Genomic DNA, 23361 nt, shown 5'->3' with positions numbered 1-23361 from the left:
CACAATGTGTTCAAAATATCAAATGTCAATTTCACACATACCACAAAATCTAGGACAATATGGCATCGTTCCATGAAAGAATGTTAAGTGTAATAATGGGTGCATTTGAACATTATTTTCCTAAGCCTACAAAAAATAACCAATTATAAAGCTCTGTCTACACTATCAAACTAGTTTGACAAAAAAAGTGTGATGTGCCCAAATATGGTAGTGATATACCCAAATATGGTAGTGATATGACATCATCATATCCATATGGGCACATCACATTTTCTTGTTGATAGTGTAGACAGAGATTTAGTGGTTTGTAGTGTTTGCAGGGTTTAGTAAAACCGTAATTTCTAAATATCAAATTTAGTTTCATTTTGCTTCGATGAATACTAAAATTCAAAATATTTTGCGAAACATCAGCAACATTATATAGCATTGTGTGAATGGAATTTAAGTTAAATTTAACTATTAATGATGTTATTTAGGTGAGTATATCTATTTCCAGTTACACTGTCCATAATCCTCAATCAGCTTAGATTTCATCAATCAAATTAAGTCACTTTAATCTAGTCATCACAGTACTAGAATATCGTATGAGCTGAATCAATGATCAACCATTTATGTTGGATATTAGTGTTTCTAATAATAGTATCAGTCATTGCCAAATGTTATTACCCATAATGCAGTTAGTAATCAGTGCAAAGCTGTGTCTTGACCTTACCAGGTACTCATTTGTCAGGGTGGAGAGAGGCAAATGTAACTAAAGTGTCTTGCCCAAGGATACAAGCAATGTGATGAGTGTCGGATTCAAACCCATGATCTCACGATCAATAGTCCAACTCACTGAGCCACTCGGCCTTACAGGTTTACCATATTCCTTCTCTCCCGATTTCAGGGCACTTCACAAAAACTTTCTTCAAACCCTTCAACAGAGTACAAATTGTGAAAATTTGGTGAATAAAAAGAAAATAGTTTATTCCCAAATAGGTTTTTATTTATCGACAAACCATGTACTGTAATATCAATTCAATCTATAAAAGTTAAAGATGGCAATTTGTTTGGCATAAAATAAAAACATAGAATAAATTATTTTGTATGGAATGTTCTGCCTTTTTATGAAATACAAGAAATCTATCATTCTCATAAAAGTCTAGAAAAGTATGCCAAGAGATAACCATTGAGCACTGCACACAGCAGCCTAGACTGAGTGAACCATTCAACTCAATGATATTATTATGTAAGGAAATCAGTGATGCATAGCTGACGACTACTGTAGTGGTAGAGAAGTGCTGACACTAAGATGACCTAAAGACCTAAGACCTAGGTCGTAATCAGAGTAAGTAGGCCTGATCTTGAACCATTACTAGGTCAACTGTACTTTGATTGTCTAAGGTTTTGAATTGCAGTCAGAATGTCCATTTAAATGATGACGTTACAATTATAAATAGCTCACATTTATCATAAATAATACTGATATTAAATTATAGCAAAAGCTAAAATATGACTACACTTTTATTATTATTATAAGCAAACCCAGAAATTAGGTCATATTATATTAATACAGTATCTGTATAGAGTATCATAAATGTTTTTATATTGCAGATAACTTTGTCAATGTTTTCATGCATGAGTAATAATGCAAACAATTAACAATATTTTTATTATAAATTAAAGAAAATATTCATATTTATTATAATTGCAATACTGACATAATTACTATCTTGGTCTTTATAAAAAAAAATCGGTCATTCTTGATTTCTGCAGACCTACTGTTGAGTTCTACAGTGGTTTACCATTTCTTGATTATAGCACATTGTTGATATGATACTGTACTGTAGAAAATTCATGTTTTTGTTGTCTGTGCACTCGTTGTTGTTATTTCATCATCTATATGGAAAAGGTAAGTACTCAGCCTCTCCTTAGGGATAATCAGGGTACGCCACTATTACTGTAAAACTCGGTCTACACTATCAAACTTTTATGTGACAAAACAATGTGATGTGCTGCCAATATATGGACATGAAGATCATGTCATATCACTAACATATTTGAGCATATCACTACCATATTTGGGTACATCACACTTTTTTTGTCAATCTAGTTTGTGTGGAGACAGAGCTTAAGTGAACACTTTCTTGTGAAACAAACAAGACGAATTGTATGTTTATGTAACACGGGATACTTTGTGAGGTACCAAAAAATCTCCGCAACACAATTCGTGATAAGACACTGTCGATCAGATTTTTCAATTAAAAAAAAATTGAACATCGATCTTTCAATCACGATTAACTTTTGTATTAAATTTTCGTCGTCATAAGCTGCACGTGAATCATAAGTATTTCTACGAGTAAACTGGTATTCTGGCACGCTTTTTGGACTTTTTACGAATGTGAAATAGACATTGGGATGAGTAATGATCCTTACTTGCCTCAGGCACAAGTTGAACTTGCGATGTCCTCGATAAGAACCCTATGACCCTTCTTCCAAGATCCAAACACTAATCTTTTAAGTTATTTTTTTACTGGTCATGTACAACTACTATGATTGCCGTAAGCTTGACACAATTTGCTTGATCTAGGCCCCTTAATTGGAAGTACAATGGCCCTAACGCAGTGATCCTTACATACCCTCTTGGGCTTTATATGATCCTGCAGCTCTTCAACTTTAGCTTGCCAAAAGGAAACTTGATTTCATAGAACTAGTCAATAGAACTGGGTCAGAATCCTATAAAATGGCTACCAACGTATTCGACAGGCGATTACATTTGTCTCAATATATCACAGACACGCTTTAGGATACATTTGACAGACATGATCTATGTGTTCTACTGTCACTCTTGCAATTTGATTGATAAGATAGAGGAAGAATCACTTAATATTTTATTTTTATATTAAATAACGTTATGTACAGTATCACTTACAATTGCCATGTCCAGAGTTTTAGAATGTATATTTTGTATTGAATGATGAAGCATGTTGATATTGTGTACACAAATTGAAAATAATTTTGATACTATATACAGAAAACGGATAAAACCAAAAACTGCAATCATTTTGCATGGTACCAGGGGTCACCTAAACTATGTCTAGTATCTATTTTAATTTTATTTTTTCCATGACAATTCGGAGACATGCCTCCCGGAGAAGGCAGATAGTCAATTGTTTAAATTGCATGAACTGTCTTATTTGTTCGTTAATAATATACAACAATAGGTGATTTTGTTCATTGTTATCACTGCTATTAACAAAGATAGAATGTTGAGGTATGTCCACATGAAGGCGTGGTTGGCAGATTAGTCTGTTATTTGTCTTTCTATTATTTTAGAGGGATTGTCTTTGCTTTGTATCATGGCTTTTCCTCAGGAGAGCATAAGTTTGTTATTTAATCTAGGTACTCTACAATACAGTAAGTGGGACTCTCATCACACTAGACTAAGACCCCATTTACACTTACGATTTAGGCCGGCCCTGGGTCGGCAATTGATAAGTGTAAATACTCCAAAAAGTTAGGCCGGCCCTGGGCCGGACGCAGATCTGGGCCACCTCTCCAGGTAGGTTCAGGAGCGGCTTTTACGTTTTGGGCCGGCTTACGCAGTGAACCGTGAACAACGTTTGACCTTTTTATGAGGTTGTTGTTATGACGGGACTAAAAACAATACAGTATAAATATATTAAAACGGTCGGTTCGCACGGAAAAACGAGAGAAAAATGTAAACAAACTGTACTTCGTATCCCAGCATGCAATGGTACTTCCGATAAAATTATTTACGACCAGTAATCTGCGTCGCTAGTGTAAACGCTCTGGGCCGGCCTAAAAGTAGGTATCCCAATGTAAAAATTCAAATTAATGATGGTACTTTTTCTTTCAGTTAATCAGAAGGAACTTACTGAACATAAACTTTTGCAATTTAAATGATTGAAATCGGATTATCCATTCAAAAGTTATGGTCCGTTAAAGTGCCCAAAAAACAGTGATTTTTGCTTGAAAAATGGCACTTTTTCTAATTATATTTAAACCCATTTTTGAAGGGTTATAACTTTTATACTAATAATTTTAAAGTTCTTATTTTTTCCAAACCCATAGATACAACAGAGTTGTACAAGAAAAAATTTTTTTTGGGTGTCTTCAACATTTTTTTTTTTAGATATCGCCCTACAAAATTCGTCCGAGGGCTTTTTACGCGTGATTTTCCCAATGTCTCAAAAATGCCCAAAAAGTTCCTGTCTTTAAATGATTCATAACTTTTGAACCAATGTGTGAATTAACTTCTTTTTTTTTGCATTGCATAAAATGTAATATTTATTTTAGTAAGGTTATTTATATTGACAGGTAGGTAATTCTGAAATACAACATAAAATATTGTTAAAAAATGTTAAAATGTGAAAAAAAAAAATATTGCGTTAAAAAACTGTGTGGGTATTGTTTCTTTTCATTAAATATTATTTTTCGTAAGTATACATTTTTTAAATAATTCTAGTATTTAAAGTTATATTTATAATCATATATTATATAAATTGATTTTCGAACCGCCAAAAATAAGAATTAAGCCCGTGCTTATTATGTGTTCGATTCCATTTGGAGCGCCGGGCCGAACGTAGACTCGGCCGCGCCTACTACAAGTTAAGATAGGCCCCTAGCTAGCAAGGTCTAAATAAAAGCCTGACGCTAAATTCTGCCTAAGAAATATCGGGAAGAAATTTTTTATTTAACAAAGTAATTACCTCAATGGTATAATTGTAGCATGTTTAATTTTATTTTCCTTTCGATTATTCTAACCGAAAGTTGCACTTTGAATTGAAATATACGGAATAAAATTTAGGCCTAGAAACAGCGTAGACATACAACGGCAACACAGGCCAAAGCGCGTTTCGGCCGCCTACATAGAATGGCTTACGGCCGCTGCATAGCAAAATCAAAGCTTCTTAAATTTCTTCGGTACATTTCTTCCTAACGTACTTGCTTTATATAGTAGATTTATAAATATTCCACTTATTAAATAATTTAATAAATCGGTAAAATTGACGTTTCGAAGCAAATATTCCATGAGAGGCGACATTTTTCGACATGCCTCGTGTGCGGCGAAGACTAGTTCAGAAAATGGAACAGTCCACTGCAGGGGTTATCCAATCATTAATTAACGCGCTAATACATGCATACCATGCACATTGTGTGGGCGACGATAATTTAGTAATAAGCGGAGAACTGAATCCCCCCCGTAAGGAAAATGGTAAACACTGATATTTATGGTAGGGATTATTTTTTTCAGTGGTTGGTCTTGTTGGCCTCTTCGCACGAGGTCCACGCAAAGTCAAATAAAACGATGTGGTTTATCAAACAGAAATATAAATTAGCTTCAATTCAATACTAAATTAGCCAGATTTTGATAATGAGAAAGACTAAAAAATTCAATTTTTATCGTTAAAATTGACATTTGAGGCGGATGTACATAATAATAATAACCGATTTACATATCAAAATAAAGAGTATTTAAAGCCTGATAACATGCAACAAAAATTACTCCACCACCTATTATGGACCTCGTGCGATCGTGTTTTGAAAATGGGTAGGTGTTTTCCAAAGTTATTTTTAGCGCGCGGATTTCGGCTCGCCGGCTTTTGTACCTCATTTTTAACTCGCGTTTTCTATTAAAATATTTAATAAACATAGATTAAAAATATATGAAAATAATCCCTTAAACAAGATCTTTCCAGATATATAATTTTTATTCACATGGGTATATCAGAAATAGTATATTTTTAACTTCAAAGACACGTCACTTTTTGAAATTTCACGAACGTGTTAAAATCGCGGTAACGAAAATCCGCTTCATTGGGATACCTACTAAAAGGTAAATATTTGCAACCGGCCCAGGACCTAAATCGTAAGTGTAAATGGGGTCTAACAGCACCTATTTGTTTGCGTTTGATACAGATTTATATTTTGTTAACACTGATAACACAATTATATAGTATATAATGTGACTTTTTAGAGTGAGTTTTAAAAACTTGTTAAAAATACCTATTAATAAATTAAAGCATCAAATGATCAATCATATTTTTTTTAATATTTTTATCGAACTGTTAAGATTAATAATAATGCATTTAAATATACTTTTTCATGATTGATTAAAATTCCAAATTTATTTTTTTGATATAGTACTGTGTGTTCATTCTTGTTAAAACAATAGTCATTTAAATATGGATATTTTGTGCCCTGTGGCGACTGTATGCATGAGGCGCTACATTGCCACATCTGGCTGTCTTATTATACAGTCTGATTCTTATGCATATTACTTCATTATAATGTAACTAGCTTAGGATAATGATGAGAACAGATCACTAGATCAATAATAAGATATATTAGTAATATTGTACTGAATTACAGTAAAGCCCTGTCTACACTACCAAACTTTATGCGACTGTGATGTGCCCATATATGGACATGATGATATAGGCATAGGCCTAGTTGTCGCATTGCTTTATAAATTGTATTTTCCTTTTTTTTGGCAGAATGGGCGAAACCTGGTACTTTACCTGAAATGTTCTTTTATTTGTTTACCCTTTTACGTGATCGATCAATGCATCACATCACAATATGAAAATATCAATCCGCACGCGATGCATGTTAGAGGGCTGCTAAAGTTATTAAAAAATCGACTTTATTTTTAACCGTTTAAAGACAAAAATCAATTACTGTATCGCAATAGATCCATATGGTATTTATTTCTACATAAAATGTAGTGTGTGACCGTAAATTACATCAAAAACACGTAGGTCTAGTGTCTTTAAAAACTTCTATATTAAGACATGTCATAGCTAATGCTATTCATGTAAACATCTTGCCATTTCAATCTGTAGATTACAGCTAACACCGTATTGTACAACTTGCATAAGCCAGTATGCTTTATGTGTGAACGTAGCCTTCGTTTATCTATATGATTATTACCATGAATTCATCATGGAAAGACTAATAACATAATCTTTAATTTACTGGTCTGGCCCACCTGCATAAATCTACTGTTGTTTTTTTTTATTCAGTTCATTTCTCATTTTCTATATCTTTTGCCTGAATAAATAACAACAACAACTTATTCTGAATGAAGTCTATGGAAAGAAAACAATATAATATAATATCATCACAGTCACACTAGGTGGGGTCATGCAGTAAGTAGGTCACATTGGCCCAAAAGGGATTTTTAAGCATGTGTAACCAACTTTGTAATAGTACAAGCCCTTTTAATATTATGTGTTATCCCTATTAACAAGCACAATTCAGGAGGTAGTCATCCATGTGGCATTTGCCTAAGGGCTATTTTCAACATCAAAATGGTATCATAAATAAAACCATTTACCAGAGGCAGCGTAAACTTAGTTCAGCTATCTAAAATATTACTGCTTTAGTCACAAACATTTTACAGTAAATGGGACACGCACCTTTTGTTTTCTTGCTTTCTCTATTTGGAACAAACTCCCACTTTTCTATCAAACTTTCACCCACTTCTGACTCATTTAAAATTATTCCAAAAACTCATTTATTTAGAAAATTTTAGAAAACAATTCTCTTGATCATTTTTTTTAATTAGAATATTTAATTTAAGCTCTGTCTACACTATCAAACTACTGTAGTTTGGCAAAAGGAAAGTGCGAAGTGCCCAAATATGGTAGTGATATGTTCAAATATAGATATGACATTATTATTATGTCCATATATGGGCACATCACATCACATTTTTTTGTCACATAAAGTTTGATAGACAGATCTTTAGACTAAGAAGGCTAAAAATAGTTCTTATGTACAGTATGAACTACTGACACAGGTTTGTTTTGGCCAACAGAAATGAAACAGCCTACAGGAATACTGCCACCTTGCATACACAATACGATTGTAAACAGTTTACTAAACACACCTTTTCAATATTTAAGGTGTGGTCATACTATTGTTTCCGTACTTTAAGTCTAGACTTTTTTCCAATACTGTACTGTTGTTGATAACCTAACAATATTGTAAGGGTGTGTGGCGCAGTGTGTTGGACGTTAAACTACTGATCGTGAGATCGTGGTTCGAATCCAACTCTGCCACATTGCTTGTATCCTTAGGCAAGATACTTTACTTACCTTTGCCTCTCTCCACCCAGGTGTATAAATGTGTACCCGGTTAGATCAAGACACAACTTTGCTCTGATTACTAGCTGCATTATGGGAGTATGTTTCCATACGTGTTTGATGCAAAAAAAATGACCGGGGTAATAATGCACCTTAAATTGCTGGTAAACGGAAGCAGTGATGTGGGTTCGATTGGTCTTGTTTATTTTTTAGATTTTTGACAAATTTATCAATTGTATTTAGGTTTAAGGTTAATATGTTTCATGGTTTTTCACAAGCGCCTTGAGCACTTTAGTGGATATATGTGCGCTGTATAAATCTTATTATTATTATTAGAGGTTTCACAACATTAAGCGCTATATAAATCCAGGATATTATTATTATTATATTAATTAGACTGGCAGTAGTTTAATTAATAGTACAATAACAAAACAGCTGAGTACTGTATGTATTGTTTTGTTGTACAGTACAGGAAAGGCCATCTGATAACTTGCTAAAATGCATATAATAATTTTATAAATGCTAATTTTAATGGGAAGTGTGTAGGTTTGTCTAAATCAATAAAAGTACTTAAGACTAGAGCAATATTAACAAGTTTACCTTTTTTTTCTCAGTCGTTTTTTTTGTGTGTCCAAAAGAACAACTACAGTAGCCTGATGCATATTGTACAATGATAAACAAACAAACCTTTCAAATTTATTCACCACTACAGAACAGTACATAGAAAGGGGGGGGGGGGGGTATTTTTAGTAATAGTTAAACATTATATACAAAACAAAACAGTAAACTTTAAGATTATATAAATTATTGATTATTTTTGTCTAAAAACCTACTGTACACTCAAGTCATGTGATAGTAAAAAACTAAAAAGCATGAATATTCGAGTACAAAATGGTATTAATGTTTAAAGGCATGCAGCACAGTATTAGTTGGCCATGACACCATGATGCATTTTTAAATGTCACAGCCTGAAATATTTATCATTTTACCACTTAAAAACATTTAAGTACTGTGCTGTGCTGTACAACAATGCTATACTCATCTCCGAGGCTGAAGGAATATGTTTTGTTACAGTATCTGTACAGTAATAACCAACAGAACTGTAGGGGGTGTGGAGCAATGTGTTGGATATTGGATTACTGATTGCGAGATTTTTGGTCGAACCCAACTCTCGCCTCATTACTTGTATACTTAGGCAAGACACTTACCTTATATTTACATATCTCCACCAAGGTGTACAGTACATAAAATGGGTACCGCCGGTTAGACCCAGACACAACTTTGCGCTGATTACTACAGTAGCTCCATTATTATGCCACAATGCAGCTAGTAATGAGAGTATTTTTCCATATTATGTGTTTGCTCCAAAAAATGACCGGGGTAATAATGCGCAGTGCATTGAGAGTTTGTGTATATGCGCTATTTACGAGTGAACTATTATTATTAGTCCAGTTAAATACTATAAAAGCCCTATTGTGAAACTTTCAAAGTAAATAATTTTACTTGAATTCTCAATTTAAAAACAATAAAAGTACATCAGCAATTTATTTTGTTTAAACCAAATATCAGCAATATTATCTTATATATTTACAATACATACAAAATATAAAAACGATTACTGCTAATCATCCCTATTTATTTACATGGAAGCAAGTAAAGTACATTGGTACAAGTTCAGACAACATCAATTATAATCCATTATAATCCTAAAGTCCTTTTCACATGCTTAATTAATTGAACATAATTTTAGACAGCATACTTCCAAAACAGGCAATTGATATTTCCTTTTCATTAATATTCCTTAAATGAAAATGACATGTATATTTGCATCAACTCTTAATTCACTTTGCCTATTCATATGATTTTAATACTGTACTCGGTACATGCTGTAGTGTGGACTAGGGCTATACACAGTATCACTTCACTACCTGTAGGCTTATTTCCTTCGAAGTACCATGCTCTAAACTAGTGTGGACTTGGCTAGAACACTTCACTACCTGTAGGCCTATTTCTTTGAAGAACCATGCTCTAGTGTGGACTGGGGCTAGATCACTTCACAACCTATAGGCCTATTTACTTTGAAGAACCATGCTCTAGTGTGGACTGAGGCTAGATCACCTCACTACCTGTAGGCCTATTTCATTTGAAGGACCATGCTCTAGTATGAACTGGGGCTAGATCACTTCACTACCTAAAGGCCTAATTCATTTGAAGGACCATGCTCTAGTGTGAACTGGGCTAGATCTCTTCACTACATGTACAACAGGCCTACAGCACTGTACTTCCTTTGAAGGACTATGCTCTAAGTGTAAACTAATGTACTGTACATCAGCAGATGTAAATCTTGTTTCCCTTCCAACAAAACACCTTAATGTTGGAACAAAATCTATTAAAACATTTAAATACTGTAATTTTACTTAATTTCATTATTAATATCTGATAAGTCCTATAGTATTTTTACTCTTTACATACTTGCAACTGATAATTATGAAATAAATGTATCATTTTCCTAATATTTTTACCAGTGGACTAGTCTTGAAACAGACAATTTTTGTTTACAAATTAGTAAATTCAAAAGTATGATTTTATTTTTATGTAATTTAATGTAAAAACAAACTCTACAGTATAGTGGTAATGTAAACGTGGAGAAATAAGTTAGTTAAATCCATGATGTAACGAAACAACGTATTAACAACAAATGAACAAATAACGTGTACATCACTCAAATATAGTTCAACATATCATTATCATAATGTATGTTAGCATTGTTATTCCTTATTAGATTTAAGAGCATTAATATTCAAAGTTGTAATGCTTTACTGCCCCTTGGGATATCATAAAAGTGTGTATAGCATTAAGCCAGTTGAGTGAGCCTTAAACATAGCACGGTACCATGTTATGCCGTACTACAAAACCATTTCAAATTTTGTAAATAAACTTGAATTAAAAGAACAAAGGATATAAATGATTTGGTTAAATGGTTTTGTTTTGATTGTTTTTTTTTTACAATTAAACAATAAACTTTTAACTACAGCAGCCATTTGTAACGATGACAAGGACAAGTTTCTACATAACAATTACTGTACTTAGGTGTCACACTCTTCTGTAAACAATCAAGTTATTTAAATTACTGTATGTAAATAGGTAAACTATGCATACCTGTATTGCAATAATTTACTGTACAGTATTCAAACAAATGTGTAAACACACCTGTATAATCCTTAATGCAATGTTGATACACTACTGAAATTTACATGTTTGAATGGGTCAGTTTCTGCTGTATAATGTTGAATAAACTGATTATTTAAAAAATGTAATTGTAACTGCATTTCTGCTCCAAAATAACCATTTAAATCAATGGGTGGTCATTGACAAAAATAGTTAGAATTACTCAAAATGCAATTGGTCCTGGCAGTTAATTAAAACGTTACTGCAGTGTACAGTATTTGACTCAAGGTCAGCTGCAACTGTCAATCAAATAACTATTATTTTGTGTTGCAGCTAAAGTTGCAATACTGTAACCGCTGTCCTGTTTCTGCTCCCAAGAAATTTTTCGTTTCTAACCGATTATTTTTATGCAGCAGAAACACGACCAATGTGAATTTTAAATTTGTTTATAAACATTTCTAATGAGGTGGTTGGTTTAACGAGATCAACCATAATTCACAATATTTTTACACTAGATACTGTACTACTACTTGTTGTAAGCTTCAATTGGAATAAATGCTATTCTTATCTAATCTTACTTATGTAGTTTGACAAAAATGAACACAAATACAACAAACATATTACTTTTTTATTTGAAAATATTTAATTATTTATTGACATATCTGAAATTGAGGAAAAAGCATTTCAGTTTTTTTCAACGTGCTTATCTCAAATCGTAACCAATACAGGGTAAACAAATCAAATACATGTTATAAAATAGGCCTACACCACATGTACATGCAATAAGTTGGAAATGTTACAAGTTATGTTGTTTTATAAAAAAACTTCACCGGTTCCAATTTTTTTAGTCAACAAGACAATCCGCGACAAAAACACAATCAAGCAAGGCTAGGCCAGCTTAATTAGGGCAGTTTTCTTCCTTGAATCAATGGGAACTGGTTGATAAAAGGTCTGGACATGGGTGGGATGGAGAGCATGTTGCACCATATTGACAGTGCCTAGGCCTAGCTAGATAGGAATAGGAAACTTAGCTGGACGACCCAGGCTTACAAGTTACATGGAACATGATTGAACTAAAAAAGGACTAAATTAACATAATGCATTGTCGTACATTAACATTAAATGATACATGTTAAAACAGGATTGATTTATGGCCGTATTTACTCTCGTTCAACGTGCTTATAAAAAGATAGGTTCGTGTTTTGTAGTGTCACCTTAGATGACCCTACTTTTTAGCCGCCACCAAGAGAGAGCCCAGCTGTACAACGACCTCGTTCTTGTGGCTTAGCTGCATAATCGACATGCTCAGTATAAACTGAACTGTGCGACCCATTATATTGTTTACTCACCTAATTCTGACATACTATCCATCCTGGAGTTTTAAAAATTCTTCTTGGATTCTTAATATTGACTTTAAGTGAGAAAATCGTCTAAAAACTAAGAAAATAACTGACGGAAACGGGAGGTTTCCACACAGAAATTTGTAGATATTTGTGATCGCATCACTCATGCATATGCATTTCGTGAATTTCTTCCCGTCATGCATCAGATCATTAAAGGTCAATGTCTGATTGGCCAATGCTTCCCAAACGTCACGTGTGACGTTATCAAACTCAACCTAAACGTACGTACTTAGGCGTTGACTTAATGGTCGTTTAACTGTGTAGTTTGTTTATCATTTCTGCCAATGTTGATAAAAGTTATATATTTTACGTACAATAGTACTTAACTTTGATAAATTATATGTAAGGATAAAATAAGTGCCCTTTATATTGAAAATTACAGATACAATTCCTGTAAGTTTGCATATAATATTGTTTAGTTTAAACCTAGAAATCAGCATTTTTTAAAATTTTATAGCAAGCACAGGCATATAAACAATAATTAGTATTATTTCAACGTGTGATTACGTAATATCGTGCAATATTATTATTTTTATGTGATTGTTGACAGCTCATCACCGAACATAAAAACAATAACATTTCCACGTGTTTGTTTTACGTAATAATAGAAAATAATTGTTGCGCATTTTCATGCGCGTGTTTGTTGTTAACGCTTGCAAAAAGTACGCGTGACGTGTGGATAATAGTTAAATTAACCTCTTGTATTGTATGATATTGCCAAAAATGCATTATTATTATTATTATTATTATTATTATTATATCAATATTTATAAAGCGTCAATTCAAAGACCGAGGTACAAAATCAAAGGCGCTGGGCATGTTAGTGGTCGAAAAAATGAGTTTTGAGCAATTTTTTAAATAAGGCAACAGAAGAGCAGTGTTTAATTTGTGGGGGGAATGAATTCCAGAAGTGTGGGCGCTGCAAAAGAAACGATCTATGACCAAAGGTTTTAGTGGCTATGCGTGGAACAGAGAGTAAAAAATCATCAGATGATCTGAGAGTCCGTCCAGGAACAAAAAAGGTGATTAATTAATATGCCCAAAGGAATACAATAATAAAATAGTAATATTTTTCAAACAAACAAAGGGTACATACACCATGTGTATGAAAAAGAAGAAAATGGACATTCAAAAACGTTGTCCTCCAAACAACAGAATTACAAAATAAGTTTTTACCTCAGATAAACAAAGATATTTTATTATATCCCTACAAATCTTTGAATAGAGAGAGGGCGCTAACACCAACCAATATGATTATGACTAAATTAAACAGACGCTGTCCCCAACAGGCCTATACTACATAAAATTTTAGTTGCAACTTATTCCGTGTCATAAAAAATGCCGTAAATTTACAGAATAGTATATTAAAACAGGTGCCAGCAATCTATCTAATGTTTACCCCAGATGAATGACATGCTCATTTCAATCTGAAAATAACAAAACTGAAAAAAAATAGCTCGCAGTATTAAAAGGTGAATGCCCCAGATAGTCTCAATGAAATCTGCAGATTCTATTTTTTTTTTTTAAAGGATGTTCCGACATACTTTAAAATGTCTATGATGTGCTTTAAATGCGTCGAAGAGGATAAGAGTACATTGGTCTATAGTTTCTATAATCACGTATTTCTGTCAAATACAACCGGTTACTTGACGTGTGAAAGTAAGAGGCTATTCAACAGCGGAACATCACGCTACAGGCACCCTAACTTCATTTACATACATCACGAACCTACTTGAGATGACATAGGTTTATCTTTCAAATGATCATTACTGATGTTTGTCGATGACGAAACATTATGTTTCTGGCATGCATCAAACTATGGATAATAGTATTGAAATATAATTGACATGGAATCAAATAAGAAGATTAAGACTGTAATACGACTGTCTAATGCGAATGCAAAAGTGGTATGAAATCACTCAATGTATCTTCGATTATAATCGATAACACGTGCTGCATCATCCAAATGTTTTCCATAAAACCTCGGTTTAATTTTCTACACGAACCCGTTGACTTTTTTATGTTAGCATTCAAATCAACAATCATGTTACAGAAGTGTCATTAGGCCCTATACAAAAATATTGAAGTGTAACTTAACATGGTAAACTTTTGCCTGTTACATTACATTTGTTTGGTATAATGTTATATTAGTAGGACCAAAGGCTATCAAATAAACTTGCGGTGCATGTCATCCCTGCTGCGTTGCGTTGCGCGCGTAATCTCTATTGCGTTGCGTCGCGTCCTATTGAGAATTCCCACTAAATCTTGGTTCCCACTAGAACGTAACGCAAGGACGTCGCAACGCAAGCGTTTTAACCAATGACAAGCGAAGTTATAGACAGTTAACAATCACAAGCGAATAAGCCATCGCTTGTGATTGGTCAATTCACTTGCGTTGCGTTACGTCCTTGTGTTGCGTCGCTAGTGGGAACCACGCTTTAAGGCCCATTTACACTAGGGCGATAACGATCGACGATAAATAGATAAACATAAATTTTTCTTGGGTAAAACGAAAGAAATTAGAACAGTTTTCGTTCTAGAACTATAGGATAATCATGTATGCTGTATTTGATAAAAATAATATTTTTGAAAATCCAAACAAATGACGTCATGATCAATAAAAACAATACTAATCGTTGTATTGTAACGATATTATTGCTCTTAATAATCATGACGTCATTTGACTGGATGTGTGGAAATATTATTTTCATCAAAGGCAGCATAGATGATAATCCTATAGTTCTAGGATGAAAACTTTTTAAAATCTGTTTGTTAGGTATGAAAAATGCATATTTATCTTTTTATCGTGACAAGAAACTACTTCTTACAAGATCCTCTATTAATGATATTTTTGTTTTGTCTCATTATAAATTACCACTCTTTTTATTGTATTGCTTTACCATTGATAGAAACTAATAAATGTTGAATTGAATCGTTATCGCCCTAGTGTAAATGGACCTTTACTCCTCGATCTTGCACTGGGTTACGTCACGACCAGGCTGTTATAGCAAGTTTTGACAGATATCGTGTTAGTAAAATCAAATACACTGGTGGACAAGCAATTGAATTATTTACACGAGCCAATAAATTAATAAAGCGATTACTTAATCAGGAAATTGATTACAATCAGTCTATCTGATATTGCGACGAAAAATAATTAAATCGACCTCGGGCTTGGTCGTCGTTCAGACAAGAACCAAGAAAACACACGTCATAAAAAAGTTAGTGACAATCCTTAAAATTGATAATATTATCAGTAGGCCTATAGCAGTTTGTATGATCGGCCATTGAATACAATGTTGTGTACACAAAACAGGTAAAAAATACCATTTTAGTATTGTGTATGAACAGTGGGCATGAGAAACTCCCTTGTGGTTAAACTTGGTTCCCATTGGACGTAAATAATCGCGCACAATTAATTTGACTAATCACAAGATAATACATCTATTATTCAAATCGTCGCTTGCGTTGGGTCTTCGTCCTTTCGCAGGCGATGTTGGTCCTACATCTATAGCCAAACATTTGCCATGTCAGAAGAAATGTATTAATTACTATTAATCGCATTAGGATAATCAGATATTGGTGGCCCTATATGAGTTCGATGCTAAATTTAATCAAATAAAAATGGATATGCCATCATAATATGTCACAAAAAGTACCTAAAACAACCATTTAGCCTATGTTTTGTAAAAAATACAATACTGTAATGATAATAGTATTTTTTAATTCAATAAACTTTAACATTTTGACCTCATTTTTCTTATGGGATTCGAAAACTCCAGACGTCATTGGCATGGAAACTAGGTCAAACCTAGTTTGTTATTAAGTATGAGACCGTGAAATGCAATCTTAACTCGCGGACAGGTAAACCTTTTCTTTTTTTTCAAATGAATTTACGTAAATTAGTAATACTACGAAAACCACCGGCAATCAGTTCGTTGATAATAAAGTAGAGGGAACACTCACTCCATAAAGTTACTGATAAAAATTGATCCGGGTTGGTTTGAATTCCCCAGGCGGTAGATAAATATTTGATTTTATTACATATTATTTTACCAATTGTTTAAGTAGCCTTGATTTTGGGCCTAATTGTTCATTTATCTCCGACAACATCTAAATAATTAATTGTAAATGTTTCATATACTGTCTGAATTTCCAATGTTATGAAGCGTGCACCCACATCCGCGCAAAATATTTAATTTAAATGTTTTATTCCTTCTTAATAAAGCTCTGTCTACAGCATCAAACTAGTTTGACAAAAAAAAGTGTGATGTGCCCAAATATGGTAGTGATATGCTTAAATGTGTAATGATATGACATCATAATTTCCATATATGGGCACATCACATCACATAAAGTTTGATAGTATACAGTGTCAGTTCAAAGGCTCCTCAGAGGTCCTACTCACAAAACAATATTATAAAAACACCACCACCCATAAAAACTGCTGGTGAACTGGTTCACGGAGCCCCGGCCGCGATTTTTTTTTTCGTACATAAGTTGGGGACCCCCTCATGAAACGTCACAAAATAAACATGAATAATTCATCAGTTAAATTTTCTTGTTCCGTGTGCACCCAAGCGTATAGCAACAAGAAGTGATTACACAAGTGCGGTACGATTCTAGGCCTATCTCCGCTGTTGAAGAATAGCGGCGTTTTGTGTGGATTGTCGAAATAATCGGCCTTTAGTTTATGGTGTTTTTAATATAATTTATTACTAAAGAATTACGTGTTAAAATTATAGTTTCTATTAATACTATTAGGCCTAATTATTAGTCTCTAAACCCATGTCTATTCTAGTAGTAGCTGTGTGGATGTGTGTGACGTGTGTGTGTGTTAGGTATGACCAAAGATAGTTACACTATCTTTGGTAATAGTTACACTATCTTTGGTATGACACAATCCGAGTAATAAGTCAGCAAAATTAAACAATAAACATTACACAAAAATACATTTTTTATTCTCGTGGGTCAAATCTTCCCATCTCATGTGTTCATATACGCGCATTTTTAAAGTTCCTTTGAGTACATTGCATATTGTTTGATAATTGATAGCAGAATTTAAAAAATACAGTACACAAATTATACACATTCTTTATTCTTGTGGGTCTAAGCTTTCTTTGGGCTATGTCCAAGAACGCTTGGGTGCACACGGAACAACAACTGCGATACGATTCTTTCTACAATAATAGGCCTAGGATTCTAGGTCAATTCACGTGATTGCCTTCGCGCACTCTTCTTCACACACACGTCCACTATGCAAAATGTGTCGAGGCTAATCGACAGCTAGGCAAAACATTAAACTAAGTAGTAATTGGACGTACATAGCCCAAAGACACAAGTCACACACACCGTACCCACACAGCTACTACTAGAATATACAGGGGTTTAGAGACTAGTAATTAGGCCTAATAGTATCAATAAAACCTATAATTTTAACACGTAATTCTTTAGTAATAAACTATATTAAAAACACCATAAACTAAAGGCTGATTATTTCGACAATCCACACAAAACTCCGCTATTCTATTATGAAATCGGACGCGGCAACCACAGCGGAGATAGGCCTAGAATCGTACCGCACTTGTGTAATCACTTCTTGTTGCTATACGCTTTGGGTGCACACGGAACAAGAAAATTTAACTGATGAATTATTCATGTTTATTTTGTGACGTTTCATGATGGGGTCCCCAACTTATGTACGAAAAAAAAAAATCGCGCCCCGGCCGTTACTGGAAGAAGATGTCGTTTATCCACGGCTGCCGTGGTACTCTATAGAGAAAATCCGACTTTCCTTAATTGGAGGATGGAAATTATCATACAGTGTGTGTGTGTGTGTGTGTGTGTGTGTGTGTGTGTGTGTGTGTGTGTGTGTGTGTGTGTGTGTGTGTGTGTGTGTGTGTGTGTGTGTGAAAATGCTGCTAAACATTAAACTGAACGGTGTGATAAAGTTGTTTTAATACTTGTTTTCAGGTAAAACAACAATACTATACAGATTGAAACGGAATGAAACGGTTCCGACAATTCCAACTTTGTCACATAACGTGGAAGAAATATCGCCACAAAATAGACAAGTGTCGACATTTAAAGTGTTTGACGTTGCTTGTGCTGTGAAGGGGCCAGAATACATTTGGAGTCATTTTTATGATGGAACAGAAGCCAAGCATGATTTTCATTTTAATTGTTATTTTACGTAGCACTCCGATTTCACAATCTTTTTTGCCTTCATACAGTATTTAGCTTACGGCTCCTCCTAATTCTTGAATTCACCCGCTCCTGTGAGGTTAGTGCTACGGCGGTACCCTGACGTCTCTGACTCTCATAAGTAATATAGTCAGCCAACATTCGATAACTAAAAGTCATTCATATTACTGAATTATGGTATTTCTTCAGGGTTGCTATTCGTGGTTGACACGTTTCCACCACATCATTACCAGATGCATTGCTAGTGCCTTCTCAAGATGTGTGGTGGAAAGGGGGACGTATAATTCTATGAACCCCAAACACAGTGGTCGCATACCTTTAACTCTATTCCACCGACCAGCGTGGGAATCGAACCCACGACATACGTGTTGTTAACACGACGCTCAGGCGACTGAGCTAACTGATCATTTTGGTTTTATCGAGGTTAATAGGATATTTATGATGTAATGATGAATTACGTAATACACCGTACACGTATAAACAGATAATTATCAGCTGTTCAGTCATGTTTCAGTTTGTGGTGCACGGGTAATGCTCAGTTTTGAGTGGTATCAGCTGGGGTTCGAACTTCTACGGATATTTTTTTTTTATATGAATATTGTTTTTTTTTTTTTAAAGAGAGATATTTGGAGGGTTAAAAATGTCAGGCTTAGGCAAGTGGTTCTTAAATTATAAACAAAAGTGTATGGCATTCATTTTTCCATTAAATAGACACCATAACACCCCCGAATGTTCCTCATTTTTTAGTACTCTTGGGTACGGTGGCTTCTTTACAACGGATAAGCTTCTTTTCCACATGAGGTTCTTTTCAAGATTACTTTTGTAAACTAAAGGAGGGGATTCCCGCCCGGAAAATTGTATTTTTACATGATTTGAATTTCTAATAAAGATTAGCAAAATCAAAATTTAACTTTTAAATTTAATTTTGTGGCGTGTACACCGCGTAGGACTAACAATACTATCTTCCCCATTACACCTGCACAAACTCATTTGCATAACAACGCAGGGCTTACCAAACTGTTTAAAATAGCTACAAGGTCCCCAGAAATGACACCTATACTATTTTGAAACATGATATATAAGAGTCTTCACTACCCCACCATGATTGGGGCTGAGCAAAGACAATTTTGAAAAAAATATTTATTGAAATATGAAATTAAATATTAAGTCTCCAGTTAAGCTCACCATGGTTGGGGCAGAGCTAAGAATGAAAGCTTAGTCCCCGGAAATTATGAAACGAAATATAAAAGTCTTCAGGACCAGCCTTACAATGGTGATTGTTTCCCAAGTGTGAGACATGCAATGCACGCGGCCGTGACGGAAATTCAACAAAACAACAAAATTATGAAATACAAACAGAGCTAGCACACAAAAGCCTACTTACTAATTTTAATATTTCTATAATTTAGAAAACAATTAGATTTATCATATCACCTTTGATAATTATAATGTTAAATTTTAACTATCCAGATGCGAATTTTAGGTTGGGTTTTAAAAAATCTCGACTTCATATATGCTTCAATTTCGAAGATCTGCTTAAATCATATTTATTTATTTATTCTGCCATAAACTTTTATTCACAACATATTAGTAGGCCTACAATACAATATCTTGCATGAAACGGATACTATAATGTGTAACGGTAGAATTACAATTCTAATGTAAAAGATTAACAAATAAAAATTGAAATTGTTGTGTGTTGATCGCGAATAACTAACAATACCATCTTTCCCACAGCACATGTGCACACTCATTTGCATAACAAACGCATACCAAACTACGATGAGATAAAATTAATTCTCTTCTAAACACGTAACGAAGAGAATGAATTCCCTTTTTTAACATTAAAATAAATTGAGGGCGCTAAACATAAAATTTATACAATCAAAGCAGTTGGCGAGAGCCAAAAAAAAAAGATGGTAAATGTGCTCTCCCTGCCTCAGCACTAAGGCCCTGCCACAGCCTTTTGGGGTCGTTTCCACCACATCACCAGATGCATTGATGTTGTCGCCTCATGATGTGTGGTGGAAAGGGGGACGTATGATCTGTGAACCCCAAACACAGTGGCTCGCATAGCCTTAACTCTATTCCACCGACCAGCGTGGGAATCGAACCCACGACATACGTGTTGTTAACACGACGCTCAGACGACTGAGCTAACTGATCATTTTGATTTTAGAAAGGTTAATAGGATATTTATGACGTAATGATAAATTACTTAATACACGTATAAATAGACTATTGTTAGCTGTTCAGTCATGTTTCAGTTTGTGGTGCAACGGGTAATGCTCAGTTTTGAGTGCTATCAGCTGGGGTTCGAACCTCAACGGATATTTTTTTTATGAATATTGTTTTTTTTTTTGTTTTTTTTTTTATAGCATTCACTTTTCCATTAAATAGACACCATAAAACCCCAAAAAGAGCCCATGTGTTCCTCATTTTTTAGTACTCTTGGGTACGGTGGGCTTCTTTTCAACGGGTAAGCTTCTTTTCCGCATGGGTTTCTTTTCAAGATTACCTTTGCAAACTAAAGGAGGGGAGCTTCTAGGTTCCCGCCCGGAAGATTGTATCTTTACATGATTTGAATTTCTAATAAAGATTAGCAAAATCAAAATTTAACTTTTAAATTTAGTTTTGTGGCGTGTACACCGCGTAGGACTAACAATACTATCTTCCCCATTACACCTGCACAAACTCATTTGCATAACAACGCACGGCATACCAAACTGTTTAAAATAGCTACAAGGTCCCCAGAAATGACACCTATAATAGTATTTTGAAACATGATATATAAGAGTCTTCACTACCCCACCATGATTGGACTGAGCAAAGACAATTTTGAAAAAAATATTTATTGAAATATGAAATTAAATATTAAGTCTCCAGTTAAGCTCACCATGGTTGGGGCAGAGCTGAAAATGAAAGCTTAGTCCCCGGAAATTATGAAACGAAATATAAAAGTCTTCAGGACCAGCCTTACAATGGTGATTGTTTCCCAAGTGTGAGACATGCAATGCACGCGGCCGTGACGGTAATTCAACAAAACAAAATTATGAAATACAAACAGAGCTAGCACACAAAAGCCTACTTACTAATTTTAATATTTCTATAATTTAGAAAACAATCTGCTTAAAACATATTTATTTATTCTACCATAAACTTTTATTCACAACATATTAGTAGGCCTACAATACAATATCTTGCATGAAACGGATATTTAAAAGTACACTATAATGTGTAACGATAGAATTACAATTCTAATGTAAAATGTAAAATATAAACAAAATAAAAATTGAACAGTGTTGTGTGTGATCGCGAATGACTAACAATACTATCTTTCCCACAGCACATGTGCACACTCATTTGCATAACAAACGCACGGCATACCAAACTACGATGAGATAAAATTAATTCTCTTCTAAACACGTAACGAAGAGAATTAATTCCCTTTTTTTTTACGTTAAAATAAATTGAGGGCGCTAAACATAAAATTTAAACTACCAAAGTAGTTTGCGAGAGCCAAACAAAAAAGATGTGCTCTCCCTGCCTCAGCACTAAGGCCCTGCCACAGCCTTTTGGGGTCGTTTCCACCACATCACCAGATGCATTGATGTTGTCGCCTCATGATGTGTGGTGGAAAGGGGGACGTATGATCTGTGAACCCCAAACACAGTGGCTCGCATAGCCTTAACTCTATTCCACCGACCAGCGTGGGAATCGAACCCACGACATACGTGTTGTTAACACGACGCTCAGACGACTGAGTTTGATTTTAGTAATTTTCATTGTTCATGTTTTTATGGGAAAATACATCTTTAAAGTATAATTTCATATTATTTAATAAGCGCTATATTATTTTCAAAAATATGGTCAACATAATGTGTATGCATTTATATTATTTTTTTTTATAAAACATATTTGAATACATAAGAGGCAAATACCAAAACCATGATTCAATCTATTTCACTTTTATTTTATTACCGAAAGAAAAATTGTAAATCATATTTTGTAATGATTCTTTTATATAGTACCATATTGAAATCAGTCGTGTTTGTAGTACTAAATGTTTATACATGTAGTATGATAATACCGTATATCCATCCTGAATAAGTAAAATGGAGGCGACTACAAAAAAATAGTTATATATACTATGTTTAGATACCATCATCTTTGATCGGATTAAAAAGCGCAAAATAAAATAGTTTAAACAATCACACTTAGGGATCATGTCGGAATTATTCTACTGCAGTTACTGCAGTAACTACATTTTGTTTACTGCAGTAATGCATGCTTTCAGTTTGTTTCAATGTTGGTTTATGTTTAGGTTAAAAGTTTTTTTTTAAACAATGTGACCAGATTCACTAGAACTTGGAATTCCATACCCAATGATATTCGCGATATTTTTGTTAATGGTTCATTTATTAATTTTAAATTATCTCTAAAGCTATATTTTAAAACTTTTTAACTTTTTAAATGAAATGATATATCTATGT

The 23361-nt window shown here is 34.0% G+C and overlaps 1 protein-coding gene across 3 annotated transcripts in view; it reads right to left on the bottom strand.

Moving 5' to 3' along the window:
- Positions 1-12752, bottom strand: part of LOC140047210 (retinoic acid receptor RXR-alpha-B-like) — a 67126-nt gene extending 54374 nt beyond the window's left edge. For 2 of the 3 annotated variants that reach the window (XM_072092086.1, XM_072092090.1), the window contains exon 1: positions 12611-12752. In XM_072092086.1, the coding sequence (XP_071948187.1) occupies positions 12611-12632 (22 nt within the window). In that variant the 5' untranslated portion in view covers positions 12633-12752. Of the gene's footprint in view, positions 1-835; positions 1678-12610 lie in introns of those variants that run through there. The other variant, XM_072092088.1, reaches the window with a different exon arrangement.
- Positions 12753-23361: the final 10609 nt, after the last annotated feature.

Source organism: Antedon mediterranea, chromosome 4 (genome assembly GCF_964355755.1).
Source record: "Antedon mediterranea chromosome 4, ecAntMedi1.1, whole genome shotgun sequence".
In the NCBI taxonomy this organism is placed as follows: Eukaryota; Metazoa; Echinodermata; class Crinoidea; order Comatulida; family Antedonidae; genus Antedon; species Antedon mediterranea.
Note: the sequence above shows the minus strand (reverse complement) of the source record. Positions and strands in the feature narration are given on the sequence as shown.